We start from the raw sequence: 23,385 nt of genomic DNA on the forward strand, positions 1-23,385 counted from the left end.
AATTTTTTGTAGAGATGGAGTCTCAGTTTGTTGCCCAGGCTGGTCTCAAACTCCTGGGCTCAAGTGATTCTCCCGCCTTGGCCTCCCAAAGTGCTGGGATCACAGGTGTGAGCCAACGTGCCAGGCCACCATGTCCTTCTAGTCTCTTTACAAATCAAAATTTCCCTACTTTGTTGGTTTTGTTTTTCGAGATGCTGATGGTGTTTTATTATTATTTTTTTTAATTGGTTTTTTTGGTTTATTTTGTTTGTTTTGAGACAGAGTCTCGCTGCGACACCCAGGCTGGAGTGTAGTGGCATGATCTTGGCTCACAGCAACCTCTACCTCCTGGGTTCAAGTGATTATCTTGCCTCTGCCTCCCAAGTAGCTGGGATTAACAGGCATGAGCCACCTCGCCTGGCTAATTTTTGTATTTTTAGTAGAGACGGGGTTTCACCATATTGGCCAGGCTGGTTTCAAACTCCTGACCTCACGTGCTCCGCCTGCCTCGGCCTCCCAAAGTGCTGGGATTTTAGGCATGAGCCACTGCGCTAGGCTGAAATGTTGGTGTTTTTGAAGTATCCAAGCACACTCTATAGAATGGTACACCATCTGGGTTTATGTTTTTTCATGGCCAGATTCAGATTAAATGGTTTTCACAAAAATATAACTTAGATGATGTCCCATGTCCTTGCACCTTGTTCCATCAGGGACGCATTTGTCACTTCAGGGAAAGGCTGACAGCAACTTCCCAGAGACGCTGGGAATGAGTCCTCAGCTTGTGTTTCCAAAGTCTAGTCCTTGAGGAAACGGGACCAGGACGGGGACAGACAGGAAGCGCCCTCCTAAAGGCTGCAGGATATGACCACATAGGTGGCAGAGGGGACAGGAGACTGTCAGCCACCTGTGGGTCCCTGAGAGCCCTACATGGCCCAGGTTTCCCTTACAGAACCCCAAGCTCCCCAGGGTTGCATGTTTCCATACTCAGCACAGAGAAGGCTCAGCTACCACCGGGAACAGCACTGGGCGCCCAGACCTTATAGACAGGACAGTAGGACAAAGCCACTGTCACCAGGAGCCTGATGGCCAAGTACCACGCGGAGCCTGCGTGGGCAAATGCTGTGGAGGACAGACCCACTGAGATGAGATTTCTAGCACCAGCAGTGGAATGGGCTTTGCGACAGAAATTCTAACAGTCTCCTGCCCATCTGAATCTGTGGCTGATCTGAAAGCTGGTGTGGTCTCTGCTGCCGCCCCTGGCCCTACCATATGGTGGCCACGGGAATTTTTTTTTTTTTTTTTTTTTTTTTTTTTTGAGACAAAGAGTCTCGCTCTCTTGCCCAGGCCGGAGTGCAGTGGCGTGATCTTGGCCCACTGCAAGCTCCGCCTCCCGGGTTCACGCCATTCTCCTGCCTCAGCCTCCCAAGTAGCTGGGACTACAGGCACCTGCCACCACGCCCGGCTAATTTTCTTTCTTTCTTTTTTTTTTTTTTTTGTATTTTTAGTAGAGACGATGTTTCATCATGTTAGCCAGGATGGTATCGATCTCCTGACCTCGTGATCTGCCCACTTCAGCCTCCCCAAGTGCTGGGATTACAGGTGTGAGCCACCGCACCCGGCCAAGGGGAATTTTCAAAATGCTGGCTGACTGCATCACCCTCTGCTTAAAACCCCTAAACCCAGGCAGAGGTTGCAGTGAGCTGAGATCCCACCACTGCATTCCAGCCTGGGCAACAGAGTGAAACTAGGTCTCAAAAGAAAAGAACCATTTGGCAACCATCATATTGTAATAATGGAATCATCCATGGATGTTAAAAGTACTGGTGGCTGGGTGCGGTGGCTCACGCTTGTAATCCCAGCACTTTGGGAGGCCAAGGTAGGTGGATCACCTGAGGTCAGGAGTTCAAGACCAGCCTGGCCAACATGGTGAAACCCCATCTCTACTAAAAGTACAAAAATTAGCTGGGAGTGGTGGAATGCACCTGTAATCCCAGCTACATGGGAGAGAAGGCTGAGATCCCAGTACAACTGGGATCGCCAATGAACTGTACTCCAGCTGGGCGACAAAGCGAGACTCTGTCTCAAAAAAAAAAAAAAAAAAAAGTATTGGTTGAAATTTTTATAAGGAACAGAATATTCACAGTCCCAAAGGAGCACACCACAAATTACTTATTTTCCAATGTTCATAGATTGGAAGACTTAGTATTGGTAAGATGGCAATACTTCCCCCAAATTAATCTACAGGTTTGACATAACCCTTATCAAAATCCCAGCTCCCTTTTCTGCAGAAATTGAGATGCTGACCCTAAAATTCATATGGAAATGTAAAATTTACTACAAAACTAATGTAATCAAGGCTGGGCACAGTGGCTCATGCCTATAATCCCAACACTTTTGGAGGCTGGGACAGGAGGGTCACTTGAGCCCAAGAGTTTCAGACCAGCTTAGGCAACACAGTGAGATTCCATCTGTATAAACAATACAAAAATTAACCAGGTGTGGTGGCACGTGCCTATAATTCCAGCTCCTCAGGAGGCTGAGACAGAAGGATCGCTTGAGCCCAGGAGGTTGAGACTGCAGTGAGCTGTGATCACACCACTGTAGTCCATACTGGGTGACAGAGAAAGACCCTGTCTCAAAAAATAAATAAATAATCAAGATTGTGTAGTACTGGCATAAGGGTAGACATATATATCAATGAAACAGAATTAAGAGTCTAAAATAAACCCATACATTAATGGACAACTGACTTTAGACAACAGTGCCAAGGTATTCAATGGGGAAAGAAGTATCAACAAATGGTGCTAGTGTAACTGGATATCCAAATGCAAAAAAGAGGAAGCTGGACCCTTACCTTGCAACATATACAAAATTAACTCAATGTGGGTTAAAGACCTGAAAACTCCACCCTGGCTAACACAGTAAAACCCCGTCTCTACTAAAAATACAAAAAATTAGCTGGGTGTGGTGGCGAGCACCTGTAGTCCCACCTACTCGGGAGGCTGAGGCAGGAGAATGACGTGAACCCGGGAGGCAGAGCTTGCAGTGAGCCGAGATCGCGCCACTGCACTCTAACCTAGGCAACAAAGCAAGACTGCGTCTCAAAAAAAAAAAAAAAAAAAAAAAAAAACCTGAAAGCTAAAACTATCAAACTCTTAAAACAGAAGTGGGCCTGGCGCAGTGGCGCACGCCTATAATCCCAGCACTTTGGGAGGCCAAGGTGGGCAGATCACGAGGTCAGGAGATCAAGACCATCCTGGCTAACACAGTGAAACACTGTCTCTACTAAAAATGCAAAAAATTAGCAGGGCGTGGTGGTGGGCACCTGTAGCTGCAGCTACTCGGGAGGCCGAGGCAGGAGAATGGCATGAACCTGGAAGGCGGAGCTTGCAGTGAGCTGAGATCAGGCCACTGCATTCCAGCCTGGGTGACACAGTGAGACTCCGTCTCAAAAAAAAAAAAAAGACCTGAAAGCTAAAACTATCAAACTCTTAAAAGAAAACAGAAGTGTAAACATTTATAGCCTTGGATTAGGCAATGATTTCTTGGGTATGACACCAAAGCACAAACAACCGAAGAAAACACAGATAAACTAAACTTCAAGGTTAAAAACACTTGTGCTTCAGCCAGGCACGGTGGCTCACGCCTGTAATCCCAACACTTTGGGAGGCTGAAGCCGGTGAATCACGAGGTCAGGAGTTCAAGACCAGCCTGACCAAGATAGTGAAACCCCGTTTCTACTAAAAATACAAAAATTAGCCAGGTCCCAGCTACTCGGGAGGCTGACGCAAAAGAATCACTTGAACCCAGGGGGCAGAGGTTGCGGTGAGCCGAGATCGCACCACTGCCCTACAGCCTGGGTGAAAGAGCAAGACTCTGTCTCCAAAAAAAAAAAAAAGAAACTTGTGTTTCAAAGAACACTATCAAGAAAGTGAAAGGATAACCCACATAATAGGAGAAAATATTTCCAACTCATGTATCTGACAAGGGTGCAATAGCCGGAATATATAAAGAATTTCTATAGCTCAAAATCAAAAGACAAATTTTTAAATAGGTAAAGGATCTAAATAGACACTTTTTTTTTTTTTTTTTTGAGACAGAGTCTCACTCTGTTGCCCAAGCTGGAGTGCAGTGGCACGATCTTGGCTCACTGCAAACTCCGCCTCCTGAGTTCAAGTGATTCTTGTGTCTCAGCCTCCCGAGTAGCTGAGATTACAGGCACCCACCACCACCCCCAGCTAACTTTTGTATTTTTAGTAGAGACAGGGTTTTGCCATGTTCACCAGGCTGGTCTCAAACTCCTGACCTCAGGTGATCTGCCTGCCTCAGCCTCCCAAAGTGCTGGGACTACAGGCGTGAGCCACCATGGCCAGCCTAAATAGACACTTCTCTGAAGAAGACACACAAATCTCCAATGATAAGCATGTGAAAAATGCTCAACATCTTCAGTCACTAGACAAATGCAAATCAAAACCACAATGAGATACCACTTCACACCTGATAGGATGACTAGAATTAAAAAGACAAGCAGGGCCAGGTAGCTGTAGTCCCAGCTACCTGGGAGGCTGAGGTAGAAGGATTGCTAAGCCCAGGAGTTCAAGTCCAGCCTGGGGTAACGTAGTGAGACTCTGGCTCTAATACAAAGACAGACGAGTATTAGTGAAGAAGTAGAGAAACTGGAACCATACACTGCTGGTGGGAATTCAAAATGGTACAACACTGTGCAAAATAGTTTGGAAGTTCCTTAAAAGGTTAAACATAGAGGCGTTACCATAAGACCCAGCAGTTCTACTCTTATATACCTGAGAAAGTGAAAACGTATATCCACACATAAACTTGCAGATTAATGTTCACGGCACCATATTCATAATGGGCAAAAAGTAGAAACAACCCAAACGTCTATCAACTGACAAATGCAAAAACAAAATGTAGCATATAGCCATACAACAGAATACTATTTGGCAATGAAAAAGACTGAGGTACTGGGACATTCTACAACACGGATGAACCCTGAAAACATTACGCTAAGTGAAAGAAGCCAGACATTGTATGACTGCATTTGTTTGACGTTTCTAGAGGAAACAAGCTGGCCAGGCGCGGTGGTTCACGCCTGTAATTCCAGCACTCTGGGAGGCTGAGGCAGGCAGATCACTTGAGGTCAGGATTTCGAGACCAGCCTGGACAACATCGTGAAAACCCATCTCTACTAAAAATACAAAAATTAGCTGGGCGTGGTAGCGGGTGCCTGTAATCCCAGCTACTAGGGAGTCTGAGGCAGGAGAATCACTTGAACTCAAGAGGCGGAGGTTGCAGTGAGCCCCATGCACTCCTATCTGGGTGACAGGGCAAGACTCCATCTCAAAACACAAAAACAGGTTTCTACAGTAAACAAGCTGATAGAGAGGGAAAGTAGATCCATGGTCTCCAGGGGCTGGGATGAGAGGAGAATGAGAAATGACTGCTGACAGGTACAGAGTTTCTTTGGGCGATTACTTACTAAAATGCTCTGGAATTACACAGTAGTGGTGATTACATAGCTTTGTAGATACACTAAATCCACTGAATTGTACATTTCATAGGTGAATTTTACGGTTTATAAAAGATAACAATTTAAGATTTTCTTTAAAATACAGAAAACCTGTAGAATAAGAAAAATATTTGCAAATCATATCAAGGGATTAATATCCAAAATATATTTTTAAAACACCTAGAATCTTAAAAAACAAAACAAAAAAACCCAGCTCTTTTAAATAGGCAAAGATTTTTTTTTTTTTTGAGACCGAGTCTCACTCTGTCCACCAGGCTGGAGTGCAGCGACACGATCTCGGCTCACTGCAACCTCTCTGCCTCCCGGGTTCAAGTGAGTCTCCTGCCTGAGCCTCCCGAGTAGCTGGGATTACAGGCATCTACAACCACACCTGGCTAATTTTGGTACTTTTTGTAGAGAATGGGGTTTCACCATGCTGGCCAGGCTGGTCTCAAATTCCTGGTATCAAGTGATCCGCCCTAGGCCTCCCAAAGTGCTGGGATTACAGGCAAGAGCAACCACACCAAGCCCCTTGTACACTGTTGATGGGAACTGAAAATGGTACAGCCACTACAGAAAAGTTATTGCAGTTCCTCAGGATGTTAAAAATAGAACCACCATTTGATCCAGCGATTCCATTTCTGGGCATATACCCAAAAGAATTGAAAACAGAGACTTATATGTTCACAATGTCAGGTTAAAAAAGCAACAGCAGGAACTTGAAGAGACCCACGTTCACAGAAGCATTATTCAGAATCGCCAAAAAGTGGAAGCAACCAGGGTCCATCCATGATGAATGGATAAACAAAATATGCATACAATGGAGTATCATTCAGCCTTAAAAAGGACGAGAGCCTGGGCAACATGGCGAGACCCCATTTCTACAAAAAGAATTTTTAAAAAATTAGCCGGGGCCAAGCACAGTGGCTCAGGCCTATAATCCTAGGACTTTGGGAGGTCCAGGTGGGAGGACTGCTCGAGGCTAGAGGTTTGAGACCGGGCTGGGCAACACAGGGAGACCCTGTTTCTACAAAAGTAGAAAACTTAGCTGGGTGTGCTGGCGCATGCCTGCAGCCCTAGCTACTTGAGGGGGTCGAGGCAGGGGGACTGCTTGAGCCCAGGAGGTCAAGGCTGCAGTGAGCTATAATTGTGCCACTGCATGCCACCTAGGGCAACAGACCCCCCACCCCCAAAAAGAAATTCTGATATACGCTAAACATGGATGAACCTGGAGCTTGAGAACATTATGCCGGGTGAAATAAGCCAGTGACAAAAGGTCAAATGCTATATGATTCCACTTACATGAGACTCCAATGAGTAGAGAAACTCACAGAAAACAGAGAGGAACGATGGCTGCCAGGGCGGGGAGAAGAGGGCAAGGCGGAGTCGGTGTTTAACTGGCAGGGAGTTTCGGCTGGGGAAGATGAAAGCACTCTGGAGATGGGTGGTGGTGATGGTCACACAACAAAGTGACTGCACTTAATGCCACCAAACTGTACACTTAACAACACTGAAAACGGTAATTTTATGTTATGTAGATTTTACCACAATCAAAAAATAAAATTTAAAACAGGGATACTAAAGAAACGTGATGACAAATGATCTTACTTTGGCTCTTGGACCAGAAAAAATTCCTCTAAAGGACACTGTTGGGATAACCGGCATGACCTGAATACGGACTGTGAATTAGGTAATTAAATCAATGTGAAAACTGTCCTGACTTTTATCATTGTACTAGGCTTATTTAAGAGAATCTCCTTTTTAGGAAGTACTCACTGAAACACGTAGAGATAACAGGACATATGTATGGAAGAAACTCTCAAATGGTTGGGGGTGGGAATAAATAAATATAAATGTATGTATATGTATTATATATATGTATATGGAAAGCAAGATGAAAATATAATAAAACCCAATGGTAACAAATGGAGAATCCAGATGAAGGTATACAGGGTTCTTTGCACAGTTCTTGTAACTTTATCCTAAGTCTGAAATCATTTCAAAATAAAGTTTTTAAAAAATAATTTGTCCAAGATAGAGTTTCTTATCCCTAAACTGCTCCACACAGCAAACCCATCTTAGGAAATGGCAGCTCTATCTTTCTGGTAGCTCAGATCAAAACTCTCAGGGTCCACCCTGACCCTTCTCTTTCACACCCATTCCAATCCACCCGCATCCTCCCGGCTGCACCTCGGAAACAGTTTCTGCACTCGTCCCTCGGCCTCCCCGCTAGTCCGGATCACCTTGATCCTTGCTGGGTCGGCTCTTCACAGGTCCCCTGCTCGGGGACCCGGCCCCCTCTGGGCTATTTTCAACACATCACCCAAAAGGATTCCGTCAAAACCCAAGCCAAGTCGTCACTCCTTGCTCAGAACCCTCCGACACCCCACGTGGCCTATGGGGAGCCACCAAGGGGTCCCTGCTCCTTAGCCCCTCCGGCTCCCGCCCCCATCCTTCTGGCCTCCTGCTGCTGGCGACCCTGAGCCCGGGAGCCCTCACCCCCGCATCTCCTGTCTGCCCAATGTCACTGCCCACAGCACCCTGCAGAACAGCCCACGCGCACCCCAGTTCCCCGCTCCTTCGAGGCCCCAGGCCGCTGAGCTACTTGTTCATCGTATTTCCCTCCACGAAACCAGTGCTTCCCGAGTGGGTCCTTCGGTCCCGCTCTGGTGGGCGGCCGCTGATGTGGACAGAGCGAGTCATCAGGCATCGGGGTCCCTGGGGACTCCCTCACCCACCGTCTCTGCCCTCCCCCCGCCGAGAGCCGTTCCCACGGCTGCGCTCCCACGGCTCCCACGGCCCACACAAGTGGGAGGCCTCTGGGAAAGCGGCGCTGGACGTTCCGCTTGCCTCGCTGGAGGGGAAGGGGCAGCCAGAGCGAACCCCCACTCCCCTACTCCCATTGCCTGCTCACCCCATCACCTCCCCTCCCTACAAGGCCCTCTGTGCAGCCAGGGCTGGCACAGCAAGGAAGGGGGGCTCACCCTAGAGCGCCCCCGCCTGCCAGCCCGTGGGCCGAGGCCAAATAAGGCCGGACGGCAGCGGAGGGCCCCTCCACCCCGCCCCGCGGCCCCGCCCCGTGCACATTCTTCTGCCTTGTAAGGCCCGGCCGCCACGCCCCGCCCCCGCCTGGAGTCCCGACCCGACGGCCGGCCCAGTTCCACGCACCCAGCGAGCCCGAGCGCCTTCTCCGCACCAGGTGGGAGCCGGGGCCCAGGGGTCTTGAGAATGGGCCTGATTGCCCAGGGCTGGAGATGAAAGGTGGCCCGGGCCCAACCCGGCTGTCACGGGAGACAGAGGCGGGCCCCACGGACTGGGATGTGGTAGGGTCTGTTGGGCACAGATCGCGGGGTGAGCTGGGGCAGTGAGTTTGTTAGGGGCCGACAGGGACTCTGACCAGGGGCCGGGCAGCAGGAAGGCTGCTCTGGCCTCTGGGAAGCAGTGGTCCTGCAGCAAGGGAAGACCGTCGTCCAGTCCCTGCCCCTTTGCTGAGGAGCTAGAGACGCCAAGCCCAGAGCTGCGGGGGTGCTGGGAAGCCTGGGTGCAAGGGTGCCGGGGAGGGGGGTTGCTGTCGCCAGTACCCCAGACCCAGTAAAGGCATGTGTGTCACAGATGGAGAAATAGCCCTGTGGGACTCCATGCCCCCACAGCATCCGTGTCCCCTCCCCATCTCCACACCCTGGGCCAGGAGAGAGGGACGGAGACCAGGGCACAGCCAGTGCTGTATGCAGGGACCCAGGCTTCCCCTCTCTGGGTCATCTCGCCTGTGGGTGGGGAAGGTCTGCCTAGGGGCCTGATGGACTCACCTCTAGGGGGCAGGACGAGGACTCGGGCCTGGGAGAACCCCATACCTGCTCTTCCCAGCCCTACAGCTGCTCTAAGGAGGAGCCTCAGATGAGGTGCACTCGAGAGGCAGGCACCTGGCCTGCCCAGCCCCAGGGGCTGGAGGTCATGGGGGCACTGCCCTGTGCTGGCTTCAGCCTGGCCTTTTCTGTTATGGTGGGAAATCTGGACACCAGGATGGGGGACAGGGTATAGAGTCACAGCCAGGCCAAGCATCAGTGCTGATCCCTGGGGTCTAGGGCCCCTGAACGGGGACGCGATGGCCCCAAAACTAAAGGCCCCACCCATGCCTGCCCCTCACCCCTCCACCAGTTCTAGAAGGTGCCTCTGGACACACAGATCCCTTTCCTGCTCCGCTGCCCCAGGCCCGCCTGAGGACCAGTGCTCCCTGTTTTATTCAAGCCTCGAGGGCACCAGGAGCCAAGTTTGCTCCCCACGGACCCAAACCTAGCCCAGGAATCCTGGCTTCCAGGTGGCCCCTCCCACTCTCATGGGCACTCCATTCCCCTTCTGGGGCCTGTTTTTCTAGCTGCACCATGGGGGGCACCCCTGCTTCTGCCCACCACTTCCTACGATTGCTGGGGTGGACATGGCGGCCTTGTGCAAGCCCGTAAGCACAGTGCCCCCAGCCACACCATGGCAGAGAGTGCAGACCGGGTGGCCATGAAGGCAGAGGGCCCCAGCTGGGCTCAGACCCAGCTGTGGACGGCCTGGCCATGCCTGCCCTGGAGCTTCATGGAGTGTGGTAGGGACAGTGATGGCCATCACAGCCTCTGTTGGGCACAGTGCACTGCCCCTCTGCATGCAGCCTTCTGTGGGCGCCAGGAGTCAAAGTTCCCGAGAACACTGGACTCAGGCAAGGATTAGGCCCCTCCAAACCATGGGAGAGGAGGGGGCCAGCATCTGGGTACAATGGCACTCCCATCCAGGTCATGGGTGAGAAGGACTTCTGTCTACCTTCCTGAACCATGCAAGAAACACTGAGGGTTGGGTGTGTTGGTCCCTGGGACACAGGCAGCCACTGTCTCATGACTACAGGCAGTGATGGCCCTGGGGACCAGCTGGGGCTGGCCAGGATCCCGGTTCAGGGTTGATGATCTCAAAGGCCAAGGACCGAGAATGACTTGAACAGAGTCATGGGAGGAAGACCTGGAAACAGCTCAAGTTGCAACCACACAGCCTAGGGTGAACAACAGGCAGAGCAGGCTTCCTGGAGGCCCTGGGCCCGGGGGTTCGGACAGAGGAAAGAGGGGCCACAGTCCTGGAAGCTTAGCCAGGCCCACTGCCCCAGCCGAGGGAAGGAGGCACTGGGTCTTCAGGCGCATATCCCCACAAGCCGTGACAAGCATTCAGGGAAAGAGTCCCAGGCCTGGCCTCAGTTTTCCCATCTGTACAGTGGAAGCAGCAGACTGGCCGTAGTTGCCTTCACATAGTCATTCGTCAAACAAGCATCTGTTAGCCCCACTATGGCCTGGGATTGGCGTAAACTGGGGGATCTATGCTGGCCCACAAGGGAGAGAGATCTTTAACTGTTTACTGTGGAAGCAAGCGTGCAGGGAACAGCTCCCCAGGAGGTGGGGGTCTCAAGAACTGGGCTGGAGAAGAAAGAGCACAGGGGAGGAGGGACCACAGAGGAAAGCCTGGAGTGTCCAGTGAACCACAGAGGTCCGGAGGGCAGGATTGTGGGTCACAAGTGGGACTCACACAGGGCCTTGAATGCCAGGATGAGGGACCCAGACTTTCTCTGAGGGGCGGCAGGAACCTTCGAGGGCTTCAGAGTGACAGGTGTAGGTCAGCGTCTGTACGGGACAGAAGAGGCTGGCTGGAGGCTAAGAAGCCAGGTCTAAGCAAGGGTGAAGAAGCTGGGGTTCTCAGCCCAAGCAAGCCTCACTCCCTGATAAGCACTGGGGAGTGAGAACAAGCAGTGGGACCCAGGATCAGGCTATGACCACTCCCCACTGGGGGGCTGGTCAAGCTCCCTGAGGTGGACAGGCAGGGGTTTGACTGCCCAGAGCCTCCTAGAACGTCAGGCGGGCAGTGGAGGGATGGAGTGGGAAGGTAAGGAACGGCAGGAATGCAGGACTGCTGATCCAGCTCCTTCCTGCGGGGCCAAGGAGCCTGGATGGCAGCCCAGGAGAGCCCTCACTGACTCCCACGAGTGGACCCACCTTGTCACATAGAAAGAGAGACGGACAGTGTAAATGCTATTAAGGATTAAAGGAGATAAAGCATGGTAACGGTTGGCACCAAGCCCAATCCTAAGTGTTTTACCCAAACAATCACAGCCAAAACAGCTCACTCCATGCCCGGCACTGTTCCAGGAACTCTCCGGCACTGGGTCAGTTAATCCCTACTGCTGGGCACTCCTCATGCCCCAAGTCCCAGATGAAGACTCTCAGGCTCAGAGAGGCAGAGGAAGTTGTTCAGAATCGCACAGCCCACACTTGTCTGCTTTTGTGAAGAACTGGCTGGTGGGAGCCCCAAATCCGTGGGTAGCCTTGAATGCCAGGCCCAAGTGCTAAAAGCCGGTCTGGGGGAGGCAGGAAGTTTCCCTGGCCCAGAGTCATAGGGCCACCCGACCCCCACCCCTTCCTGCAGGGAAGCCCCACCCACCAGGAGCCAAGATGTCCAGCAAGCGGGCCAAAGCCAAGACCACCAAGAAGCGGCCACAGCGAGCCACATCCAATGTCTTCGCAATGTTTGACCAGTCCCAGATCCAGGAGTTTAAGGAGGCTTTCAACATGATTGACCAGAACCGTGATGGCTTCATTGACAAGGAGGACCTGCACGACATGCTGGCCTCGCTGGGTGAGCTGGGACAGGGACGGGGTGAGATGGATGGGGCCAGACAGGCTCTGCCAGTCATTTACAGGGCCCCTCCTGTGTAGTGAGACGTGTGGTGTCCACCTTAGAGAATAGTTGCCATTACTTAGTCCGTTCAACAGGGAAACTGAAGCACAAAGCAGGTCCACCACTGTGTCTGAACGTAGAGAGGCTGACTCCACAGTGGGCCTGTCTTAGGCAGATTTGTGCACTGGGCTGCCAGGCATCATTTCATTGAAAGAAAGGGGTCAGCTGGCCGGGCGTGGTGGCTCACACCTGTAATGCCAGCATTTTGGGAGGCTGAGGCAGGCAGATCACGAGGTCAGAAGATCGAGATCATCCTGGCTAACATGGTGAAACCCCGTCTCTACTGAAAATACAAAAATTAGCCAGGCGTGGTGGCGAGTGCCAGCTACTCCAGAAGCTGAGGCAGGAGAATGGTATGAACCCGGGAGGCGGAGCTTGCAGTGAGCCAAGATCACGCTACTGCACTCCAGCCTGGGCGACAGAGCAAGACTCCGTCTCAAAAAAAAAAAAAAAAGAAAGGGGTCAGCATCTAAATGAAAGAGCGAACTGCAGGCTGTCCACTGCACAGATGGGGAAACTGAGGCCTAGAGGGGAGGCCAGACCAGCTCCCCTCCTTCAGAGGTCACCCATCCCAGGCTCTCATAGCCTCTCTGGTCCCAGTGACTTCCTCAAGATCAGGACCTTAGAACTAAGGGTACAAAAATCAAGTTCAATTCTCTACTGCAGATGGGGAAATACAGGCCCAGAGGCAAGGCCTCCAGAGACCATGCCCCAAACCACAGGCCTGCCCTGACATCCCTCCCAAAGTGCTGGCCACAGCCAGCCACTCTCAGCCCAGTTCTCGCGCACCCCTCATGCTGGGTGACAGCATCCAGACCAGACACTGCCTGGGGGAGGGAAAGTCCAGGACCAGAGGACACAGCCCTGTGACAGTCAAGCCTCGAGCTTTGGGGCCAGAGAGTCAGTCCCTGGTACAGCCCTGTGCACATTCCTCTTCCTGTGAAATAAGGCCATGGCCCTGATGTTTACCCACGAGGCACTGAGCGGGAGAACCAGGCAACCCTGAGTGGGAGAACTGACAGCACACTGCCCCTCGCCCTGAGGACCAAACCTCTCCCAGCTTCAGGCCAGGCTCGCTTGAAGACTCCCTCTCCCAGGAGGTCACCTGGCAGGATGTAAACTCCAGGGTTCTTTTTTTTTTTTTTTTTCTCCTGAGACGAAGTCTCACTCTGTTGTCCAACCTGGAGTGCAATGGCACCATCTTGGCTCACTGCAACCTCCGCCTCACGGGTTCAAGAGATTCTCCTGCCTCAGCCTCCCCAGTAGCTGGGTTTTACAGGCGCCTGCCACCACGCCCAGCTAATTTTTGTATTTTTAGTAGAGACAGGGTTTCGCCATGTTGACCGGGCTGGTCTCAAACTCCTGAGCTCAGGTGATCCACCCGTCTCAGCCTCCCTAACTACTGGGATTACAGGCGTGAGCCACCGTGCCTCGCCAACTCCAGGGTTCTTATCTGGGGCCTTCCCAGCTTCATGGAAGGACTGAAGCCTGGTGAGAGAAGGGGCTGGGCTTAGGTACCCCACAGGAGTCCTGGTGTCACAGCTCCTCTTGGGCCTCAGCTGCCCTGGCCATCCCAGGGGGACACAGCGGGGTGTGTGAGACTCAGGGACATGAAAACTTCCTATTTCCAAGGCCACACCCTGCATCCAGGCCCCTGAACTCCTGAGACTTCATGACAGCCCTGGGTGTCTACCCAGAAAAACATGCATCGTGTCTGTAGCTTGTATCAGTGGGTCTGCAGATGAGCCACACTCTCATCTTCAAGTTAAAAACAAGAGCAGCAAATATAATCATCATCATCATAAGCCCTGCAGGTATTATCTTAAATCTCAAAGCAATCCTGTTGAACAGATGCAATTATCATTCCCTCTTTACAAACAAGGAAACTGAGGCTCAGAGAGGTTAAGTAATTTACCCAAGGTCACACAGCTACCAAGTAGTGGGGCTGCAATAGAAACCCAGCAGTTGATTCCAGAGTCCATAGGCCTGTGCCAGTCATTGTTATGAGCCTTTTGCAACTACTGTCTTATTGTCTTCACAATTCCCCTAAGAGATGGGGGAAATCAAGGTGCACAGCTGGGATCCAAACCCAGGCCTGTCTGACAGCAAAGCACTATGTCTGGACTTAGGAGTTAGGCTGCCTGGGTTCAAATGCCAGGTCTACTCAAGTCTCCTCCTTACTTGCTGTCTGACCCTGGACAAGTCGCCTGGTCTCTCTGTGCCTCAGCTTCCGTACCTGTGAAATGGGTAAGAATGCTGATTTCACAGGGTGGTGAAAGTTAAATGCAATAAGGCACGTGGGCCACCAGCCACAGTAAGCAGTCTGCAGAGGGTTGTTTTTATTATACTTTAGTGAGCACTGCCGACTACTGACATCCAGGCCACAGGAGGAAACTGGTGGAAGTAGCCAGGGACTCCAGGCGCCCACTGCTGTGGCTGCCCTAACGCCATGCTTTCCAGTTCACAAAACCCACTACCTCCCGTCTCACACAGAACCATGAAGGGCAGGGGTGGGGGACGGGGGTGGAAGTTGCCCCAGCTGGGGACAGAGGGCCCAGGACCACAGGCTGGAACACCCCACCTGCCACAGGGAAGAACCCCACAGACGAATACCTGGAGGGCATGATGAGCGAGGCCCCGGGGCCCATCAACTTCACCATGTTCCTCACCATGTTTGGGGAGAAGCTGAACGGCACGGACCCCGAGGATGTGATTCGCAACGCTTTTGCCTGCTTCGACGAGGAAGCCTCAGGTCTGTGGCGCCCCTACCACCACCCTGCATGCAAGTGGGGCCAGGGCCGCCCCAGGCATTCAGTGCCTCTGCCCCTAAGGGCCAGAACAGACATCACCCATCTCCCAGGTTCTGTTACCAGAACTATAAAAGCCAGGCCACCTCCTTATTGTACCTGCAAAGGCTAGGCCAGAACAGCCCATGGCTCCTGCCTTCTTGATCTCCCCCGCTGGCCCAATGCACATTCTCCATCTGCTTTAGACCTTTCCAGAAATCAAACCATTTCATGCCTTTCTTGCCAAGAAGGTATAGAAACTGGCTCCCATCCTCAGATCTCCTAACGGACGTTTTGTCCCTCAGCTCATTTTTCCCAGGGACGTGTCAGGGTAATGATGGCCATGGTAACATTGCTTGGGCCCGCACGGGCCTGACTCCCTTCACAGTCCCTCACCAGAATGGCAACATGTTCATCCCAGTTTTCTAGATTAAACAGGCACATGGAAGCTAAGGGCCTTGCCCAAAGGCACGCAACTAGGGAGAATGCGAATCAGCATTTCAACTCAGGCAGCGGAACTCCAGAGTTCATGCTTAAAACAGGGCATACCCAGGGTCCCCTGCGTTCACAGCCTCAAGTTCCCCAAGTGACACCTTGGAGGCAGTCCCACTGCACAACTCCTCCCCACAGGACCCGGGCACCCCTTCACATGCATCCCCACACCCCTCCTGCCTCATCCTCATTCCTCAGACTGACCAGAGACTAAGATGGTATCTTCCCAGCCCCTCTAGGTCTGCAAGAGCTGCCAGGGGGCTGAGGGATGGGGCTGCTGTGTGTGTCTCAGCCCGAGTTCCTGCTCTCACCCACCCTGCCACTACCCCCAGGTTTCATCCATGAGGACCACCTCCGGGAGCTGCTCACCACCATGGGTGACCGCTTCACAGACGAGGAAGTGGATGAGATGTACCGGGAGGCGCCCATTGATAAGAAAGGAAACTTCAACTACGTGGAGTTCACCCGCATCCTCAAACATGGCGCCAAGGATAAAGACGACTAGGCCACCCCAGCCCCCCGACACTCCAGCCCCCGCCAGTCACCCCTCCCCGCACACACTCGTCCATACCAGCTCCCTGCCCATGATCTTCGCTCAGGGATCCCCCCTTTGAGGGATTAGGGTCCCAGCTCCCAGTGGAAGAAACAGGCCAGGAAAACTGTGTGCCGAGCTGAGGCAGGTATTTCCATGATGACCCCAGAGCCCTGGGCTGGAGTCTCTGACACCTCCAAGGAAAGACCACCTTCTGGGGACACGGGCTGGAGGGCAAGACCTAGAGGCACCGAGGGAAGACCCCATTCCCGGCCTGCTCCCCGAGGAGGAAAGGGCTCTGTGTGCCCCCCAGGAGGAAGAGGCCCTGGGTCCTGGGATCCTACACCCCTTCACGTGCATCCCCACACAAATGCAAGCTCACCAAGGTCCCCTCTCAGTCCCCTCCTCTACACCCTGACCAGCCACTGCCGCACACCCACCCAGAGCGCGCCACCTGCCACGAGAGTGTGCTCAGGAGTTACAGGCAGCATGGACATCTGTCCCAGAGGAGGCAAAATCTCCAATAGAGGGCTGAGCACTGCTTCTGGTCTGTGTGTCTGTGGTTGGGGTGAAATAAGGGGACCCCGGACCTGAAATCCTCTCCCACCTTCTCCTGCCATCCCCAGTTACTGCCCTGCTCCTCCCACCCTGGCCCAGGGAAGGACTGGGTGTCCTCCAGCCATATGGGCCCTGAAGCCTCTAGGGACCAGAGTCCCTAGTAAGTGGGCTCTATGTTCAGCTGAGACCAGCAGGGGCAGGGGATGGAGGGAATGGGCCTGTTGGCCTTCTCGGGGCTTGTGGGAAAGGGAGGACCACGGGAATCACCACAGCTAATCCTGTTGAGGGTTCCAGGCCTCTTGGGGGGGCAGAGGTCAGGCCACAGAGCCCTCAGGACTAGAGCTCCGGTTCCAGAAGAACATGGAGCCTCCAGGAACAGCAATGAGGCAGGCATCCCAGCAGCTCAGGGTTGAAGGTGGGAACGAGGGGTTTCCCAGCCCTGGGCAGCTGGAGGGCGAGTTTAGCCCCAGGACCAGCAGCGCGGCGGCCACAGCTTTCCATGCCCTGTGTACGTAGGGTGGGCAGGGCCGGGACCCCTGCTACTAGTGGATGACAGGGACACTGATGGCAGTGCCTGGGGTCTAAGAGGGGCAGAAAGAGCACTGAATGACTGAGCAGAGAATTCAGAGGGGCAGGGACTGCCTGGGTCACCCAACGGGCCTGGCGAAGAGTGAAGGCCGGACCCACCCCACCTGACCCGGGTGAGTGGACCCAGCTTGGTCCTGAGGCCTTCTCCAGAAGTCACCCAGCGCAGGCAGCTGAAGCACTCAGCAAAGGGGGACCTGAGCACCAGGGGACCCTGTGCCTGACCAGGAGGCCCTAACCTCCCGCAGGCCTCAATGCCAGGCCCTCCTCAGAGCCCAGCTGAAACTCCTCATCCTGGCTCCAAACGGAACCCCAAAAGCCCCTGGTATCAACTCTAGAAGGGGCGAGACCCGAACAAGCTCCAAACCAGGCCCAAATAGTATCCCAAACTCGGTCCCAACCACGTTCTCACCCCTGGCCACAGGCTGCAGTTCTCCAGCTACACACACGGCCCTGGGCGACCCTCAGCCTAGCCACCTATTCGATGCTGCCAAACCCAAGGGTGTGGGAGGGGGGTCTCAGGGTGTCCCAGGGTACAGACCACACATGCCTGACACCAGGGTCATAAGGTCCTCTCAGCAGAGCCACTGCAGCACCAAAGGCATTTCTGGAAGGAGGCAAGGACGTGTCATCTAGATATCAAGCCCCAGTGTGCAATTCTGTCACAGCCCACCCCACCTCCACCCCGAGACGGAAGAGCTTTGCACACAGGCGGGAAGAGGTCAGGACCAGTCCAGCCTCACTGGCTTCAGAACTGGCCTGGGGGCTACTGTGACCCACAGGAAGGGAAGAGGAAAGCACTCTGGGCAGGGCAGGGCAGGGCAGGGCAGGGCCTGCAGCACCCTCAGGCCAGCAGTAAAGGACCCCCAGAACTTTCCAAGTCTGGCACAAAACCCAGAAGCCACAAAGGAAAAGACTGGCAGATTTAAATGCATGAAGTCAAAATTATTTTTATAGGGCTAAAGAAACCATAAGCAAAGTGAAAAGCCAAATGCATACTGGGAGGAAATATCTGCAGCATATTTAACTAAACAAGAGTGAACACTAATCTGTATAAAGCTTCAATAATTCAATCAGAAAAACACAACGCAGTAGGAAAAAAATGGTAACGTGAAAAGGAATCTCCGAATAAATGCATACACTTCTTTTTTTTTTTTTTTGAAACAGAGTCTCGCTCTTTCTCCCAGGCTCGAGTGCAGTGGTGCGATCTTGGCTCACTGCAACCTCCGCCTCCCAGGTTCAAGCCATCCTCCTGCCTCAACCTCCTGAGTTGCTGAGACTACAGGTACACACCACCATGCCCAGCTAATTTTTATATTTTTAGTAGAGACGGGGTTTCAACATGTTCGCCAGGATGGTCTCGATCTCTTGACCTTGTGATCCGCCCGCCTCAGCCTCCCAAAGTGCTGGGATTACAGGGGTGGGCCACCGCGCCCGACCAAAATACGTACACTTAATAAGAACATTTTAAATACTCACCAAATACATTTTTAAGTGCTCAACATCATTGTAAAACTGTAAATTTTTCTATTTCTTCCTAGTATTTGTCTAGCTTTTTGAGACTGGGTCTCTCTTGCTCAGGCTGGAGTGCAGTGGTGTGATCATAGTTCCTGCAGCCTAGAACTTCTGGGCTCCAGCAATTCTCCCACCTGAGCCTCCTGAGCAGCTGGTACTATAGACCTGTGCCACGACACCTGACTAATTTTTTTTTTTTTTTTTTTTTAGAGACGGGGTCTTGCTATCTTGCCCAGGCTGGTGTCAAATTCCTGGGCTCAAGCAATCCTCCCACCTTGGCCTCCCAAAGCGGTGAGATTACAAGTGTGAGCCACCACGCCTGGCCTTAATTTTTAAATATTTGTGGTTTTTCTTTTTTGAGACAGAGTTTCACTCTTGTTACCCATGATGGAGTGCAATGGCATGATCTCAGCTCACGGCAAGCTCCACCTCCCAGGTTCAAGCAATTATCCTGCCTCAGCCTCCCAAGTAGCTGGGATTACAGACACCCACCACCACACCTGCATCATTTTTTGTATTTTTAGTAGAGACAGGGTTTCACCATGTTGGCCAGGCTGGTCTCAAACTCCTGACATCAGGTGATCTACCTGCCTTGGCCTCCCAAAGTGCTGGGATTATAGGCATGTGCCACCACACCTAGCCAATTTTTAAATTTTTGTTAGAGATGGGGTCTCACTTTGTTGCCCGGGCTGGCCTCAAATTCTTGGCCTCAAGTGATCCTCCTGAGTAGCTAAGACTACAAGCGCATACCACCACACCTGACAGGTTCCTTTTTTATTCCTCCAAACGCTAGAACTTTTAAAACATTAGAGATTCCATTTATTTTGTGAAAATTTTTGTGTTTCCTTATCTTTCTGGCAGCCTCATTAGACCCTATAAAAGAATCAAAATGAGTCTTAAATTTTTTTTTTTTTTTTGAGACGGAGTTTCACTCTGTCACTCAGAATGGAGTGCAGTGGCATGATCGCAGCTCTCTGCAACCTCCGCCTCCCAAGTTCAAGTGATCTTCCTGCCTCAGCCTCCTAAGTAGCTGGGATTACAGGCACGCACCACCATGCTCAGCTAATTTTGTATTTTTAGTAGAGTTGGGGTTTCACTATGTTGGTCAGGCTGGCCTTGAACTCCTGGCCTCAGGTGATCCACCCACCTTAGCCTCCCAAAGTGCTAGGATTACAGGTGTGAGCCACAGCGACTGGCCTAGATCTTAAAATTTAAGAGACATTATAATTTAATTTGATATACTATGGTGGTAGAAGAATATTTCAAACTCTTATAAACACAGAGATTTGAAGCTTCAGTTCTACAATCTCATTCATGTATCAAGTTAAACCAAAAAAACACAAAAACTCACTGATCCACATCTCAATGGGCTTTCTCCTTTCAATGTTTCCTTAAGTGACGTGAGATCACAAGCATACAAAATAATGACCAAAAAAAATCTAACAAATCAGGTTTCCGTCACCTCTCTCTAGATAAAAAAACAGACCGCCACCATCCTGATAAACAAAGAGATCATAAAACCATTGTTGCCAGCTATGAGAAACAGCTTCGTCAAGAGCCAAACACAAAACAGAGAATCAGGCCAGCCATAGTGGCTCACGCCTGTAATGCCAACATTTTGGGAGGCCAAGGCAGGTGGATCATATGAGGTCAGGAGTTCGAGAGTAGCCTGGCCAACATGGTGAAACCTCATCTCCACTAAACATACAAAAATTAGCCAGGTGTGGTGGTGCACACCTGTAGTCCCAGCTACTCAGGAGGCTGAGGCAGGAGAATCACTTGAACCCAGGAGGTGGAGGTTGCAGTGAGCTGAGATCACGCCACTGCACTCCAGCCTGGGCAACAGAGTGAGACTCCATTTCAAAAAAGGAAAAGAGGCTGGGGTGGGAGGATCACTGAAAACTAGAAGTTCAAGGCTACACTGAGCTATGATCGCGCCACCACACACCAGCCTGGGTGACAGAGGAAGACTCTGTCTCTAAATATATATAAATAAATAAATAAACAAAAAAGGAAAGATAGACAGGTGGGGGAAAACACCAGAGTCCGTGAAAGTATTTTGTTGTTGTTGTTGTTCTTTTTTGAGATGAGTCTCGCTGTATCACCCAGGCTGGAGTGCAGTGGGGCGAACTTGGTTCACTGCAATCTCTACCTCCTGGGTTCAAGGGATTCTCCTGCCTCAGCTTCCAGACTAGCTGGGATTACAGGCACACACCACCACGTTCAGCTAACTTTTATATTTTTAGTAGAGTCTGGGTTTCACCATGTTGGCCAGGCTGGTCTCGAACTCCTGACCTCAGGTGATCCACCCACCTCGGCCTCCCAAAGTGTTGAGATTACAGGCGTGAGCCACTGCGCCCAGCCTTACTGTATTGTTTTTTGGTGGTATTGCTATTTTTATTAGTTTTTTCTTTTTTTGAGATGGAGTTTTGCCCTTGTTGCCCAGGCTGGAGTGCAATGGTGCGAACTCGGCTCACCGCAACCTCTGCCTCCTAGATTCAAGCGATTCTCCTGCCTCAGCCTCCCAAGTAGCTGGGATTACAGGCATGCGCTACCATGCCTGGCTAATTTTGTATTTTTAGTAGAGATGGGGTTTCACCATGTTGATCAGACTGGTCTCAAACTCCCAACCTCAGGTGATCTGCCTGCCTCAGTCTCCCAAAGTGCTGGGATTACAGGCGTGAGCCACCACGCCGCTCATTTTCTTTTTTTTTTTTTTTCTGTAGAAGTAGTCTCCCTATGTTGCCCAGGATGGTCTCAAATTCCTGGGCTCAAGTGACCCTCCTGCCTCATGATATTTTCTATCAGAATTTCGTTGAATCCATGGATGCAGAACCTGCAGATATGAAGGGACAACTGCAGTCAGAAAGAAAAGCAAATTAAAAATAAGAAGCCATTTTATCCCCATCAGCTTGTCAAAATTTAGAGAGAGGGATAATACCATTGGAAAAGATGCAGAGAAGTCTAAGGCATGGGTGATGGGAGGACACACTGGCGCACCAGTGCAAGAGAGCAACCACGCAGCACCTGTGAGCAAGCAAATCCCTTCTGATGCAGCAACTCCACACTTGGAAACGAATACCAGAGAATTGTCCATAGGCCCAGAAGGGGCAGGAACATGTTCACTGAGGCAGCACTGATGGTAGCAGGGAATTGAAGGGAACCTACATATCTATCAAGAGGAAAATCAGCAAGTGAAACGTGATGAATGCATACTGTGGATACCGTGCAGGACTCAATGTCCACATATCAACAGGGCTACATATCAAAAGCAATGTGAGGGAGAAAAGACAAGGGATGAGAGTATCACCCAAGAACTTCAGTGTAATTTTAAAACATGCAGACTTGGCCGGGCGCGGTGGCTCAAGCCTGTAATCCCAGCACTTTGGGAGGCCGAGACGGGCGGATCACGAGGTCAGGAGATCGAGACCATCCTGGCTAACACGGTGAAACCCCGTCTCTACTAAAAAAATACAAAAAACTAGCCGGGCGAGGTGGCGGGCGCCTGTAGTCCCAGCTACTCCGGAGGCTGAGGCAGGAGAATGGCGTAAACCCGGGAGGCGGAGCTTGCAGTGAGCTGAGATCCGGCCACTGCAGTCCAGTCCGGGCTACAGAGCAAGACTCCGTCTCAAAAAAAAAAAAAAAAAAAAAAAAACATGCAGACTTAACCACTGCAGAATTGCCCAAGGGACTCTTCATACATAGCCAAGGACCCATTCAAAACCCTCAAGGGTGGATTCCTAGGGTGGGGTGGGGCTTAGAGGTGGTGCCTGGGGACATAGTGATGACCTTGTGTCCTGAATGCAGTGTGTCATATGCAAGTGAGGAGGACAACGAAAAGATGGAGCCACCCTTACTGGGAAGAGAGAAAGAGTGAAGCTTATATAAGACAGTACCTGAAATTAACAGGGTCCTACCTGATGAATAAACCTCAATAAGGACAAGCATGGATGGAGAAAGGACACAAAAACTGATGGAGGTTTATCTGCAATTCAGAAGGAACCCTGGTCATCACCCTTAACTGATGAAAAAAGCAAAGCCAATTGCCCAGGCGCGGTGGCTCACGCCTGTACTTCCACCACTTTGGGAGGCTGAGGCGGGCGGATTACCTGAGGTCAGGAGTTCGAGACCAGCCTGGCCAACATGGAGAAACCCCATCTCTACTAAAAATACAAAATTAGCCGGCCATGGTGGCGCATGCCTGTAATCCCAGCTACTGAGGAGCCTGAGGCAGGAAAATCGCTTGATCCTGGGAGGCAGAGGTTGCAGTGAGCCAAGATCACGCCACTGCACTCCAGCCTGGGCAAGAGAGTGAAACTCTATCTCAAAAAACGAATAAACAAAGCCAAAGTGAAGGAGGAACTCTGCCCGTGGTCTCAGGGCTAGAGATTGGGGCAAGGTAAGAAGAAGGATGTGGAGCCAGATGGAACGTGCTGCAAATGCCTCTGTGAGATCTTTTTTTTTTTTTTTGAGACAGTCTATCTTTGTCACCCAGAATGGAGAACAATGGTACGATCATGGCTCACTGCAGCCTTGACCCCCTGGGCTCAAGCAATCCTCCTGCCTCAGCCCCCACAAGTAACTGTGGCTACATGCGTGTGCCACCACACCTAGCTAATTCTCGTATTTTTTGTAGACATGGGGTTTCACCATGTTGC

The 23,385-nt window shown here is 51.6% G+C and overlaps 1 protein-coding gene and 1 long non-coding RNA gene across 4 annotated transcripts in view; one reads left to right on the plus strand and one right to left on the minus strand.

Annotated features, from left to right (window-relative positions):
• The window catches only part of LOC119622625 (uncharacterized), a 79,459-nt gene that overhangs the window by 29,925 nt on the left and 26,149 nt on the right, over positions 1–23,385 (minus strand). The window lies entirely within an intron of this gene.
• MYL9 (myosin light chain 9) lies at positions 8,598–16,610 on the plus strand. The gene is made up of 4 exons (XM_007964056.2): positions 8,598–8,705; positions 11,948–12,157; positions 14,850–15,011; positions 15,870–16,610. Exons 2-4 carry the CDS (start codon positions 11,974–11,976, stop codon positions 16,040–16,042), a joined length of 519 nt encoding a protein of 172 aa, XP_007962247.1. The 5' UTR covers positions 8,598–8,705; positions 11,948–11,973; the 3' UTR covers positions 16,043–16,610.

The sequence above is a fragment of the Chlorocebus sabaeus genome, chromosome 2 (assembly GCF_047675955.1).
Source record: "Chlorocebus sabaeus isolate Y175 chromosome 2, mChlSab1.0.hap1, whole genome shotgun sequence".
Classification (NCBI taxonomy): Eukaryota; Metazoa; Chordata; class Mammalia; order Primates; family Cercopithecidae; genus Chlorocebus; species Chlorocebus sabaeus.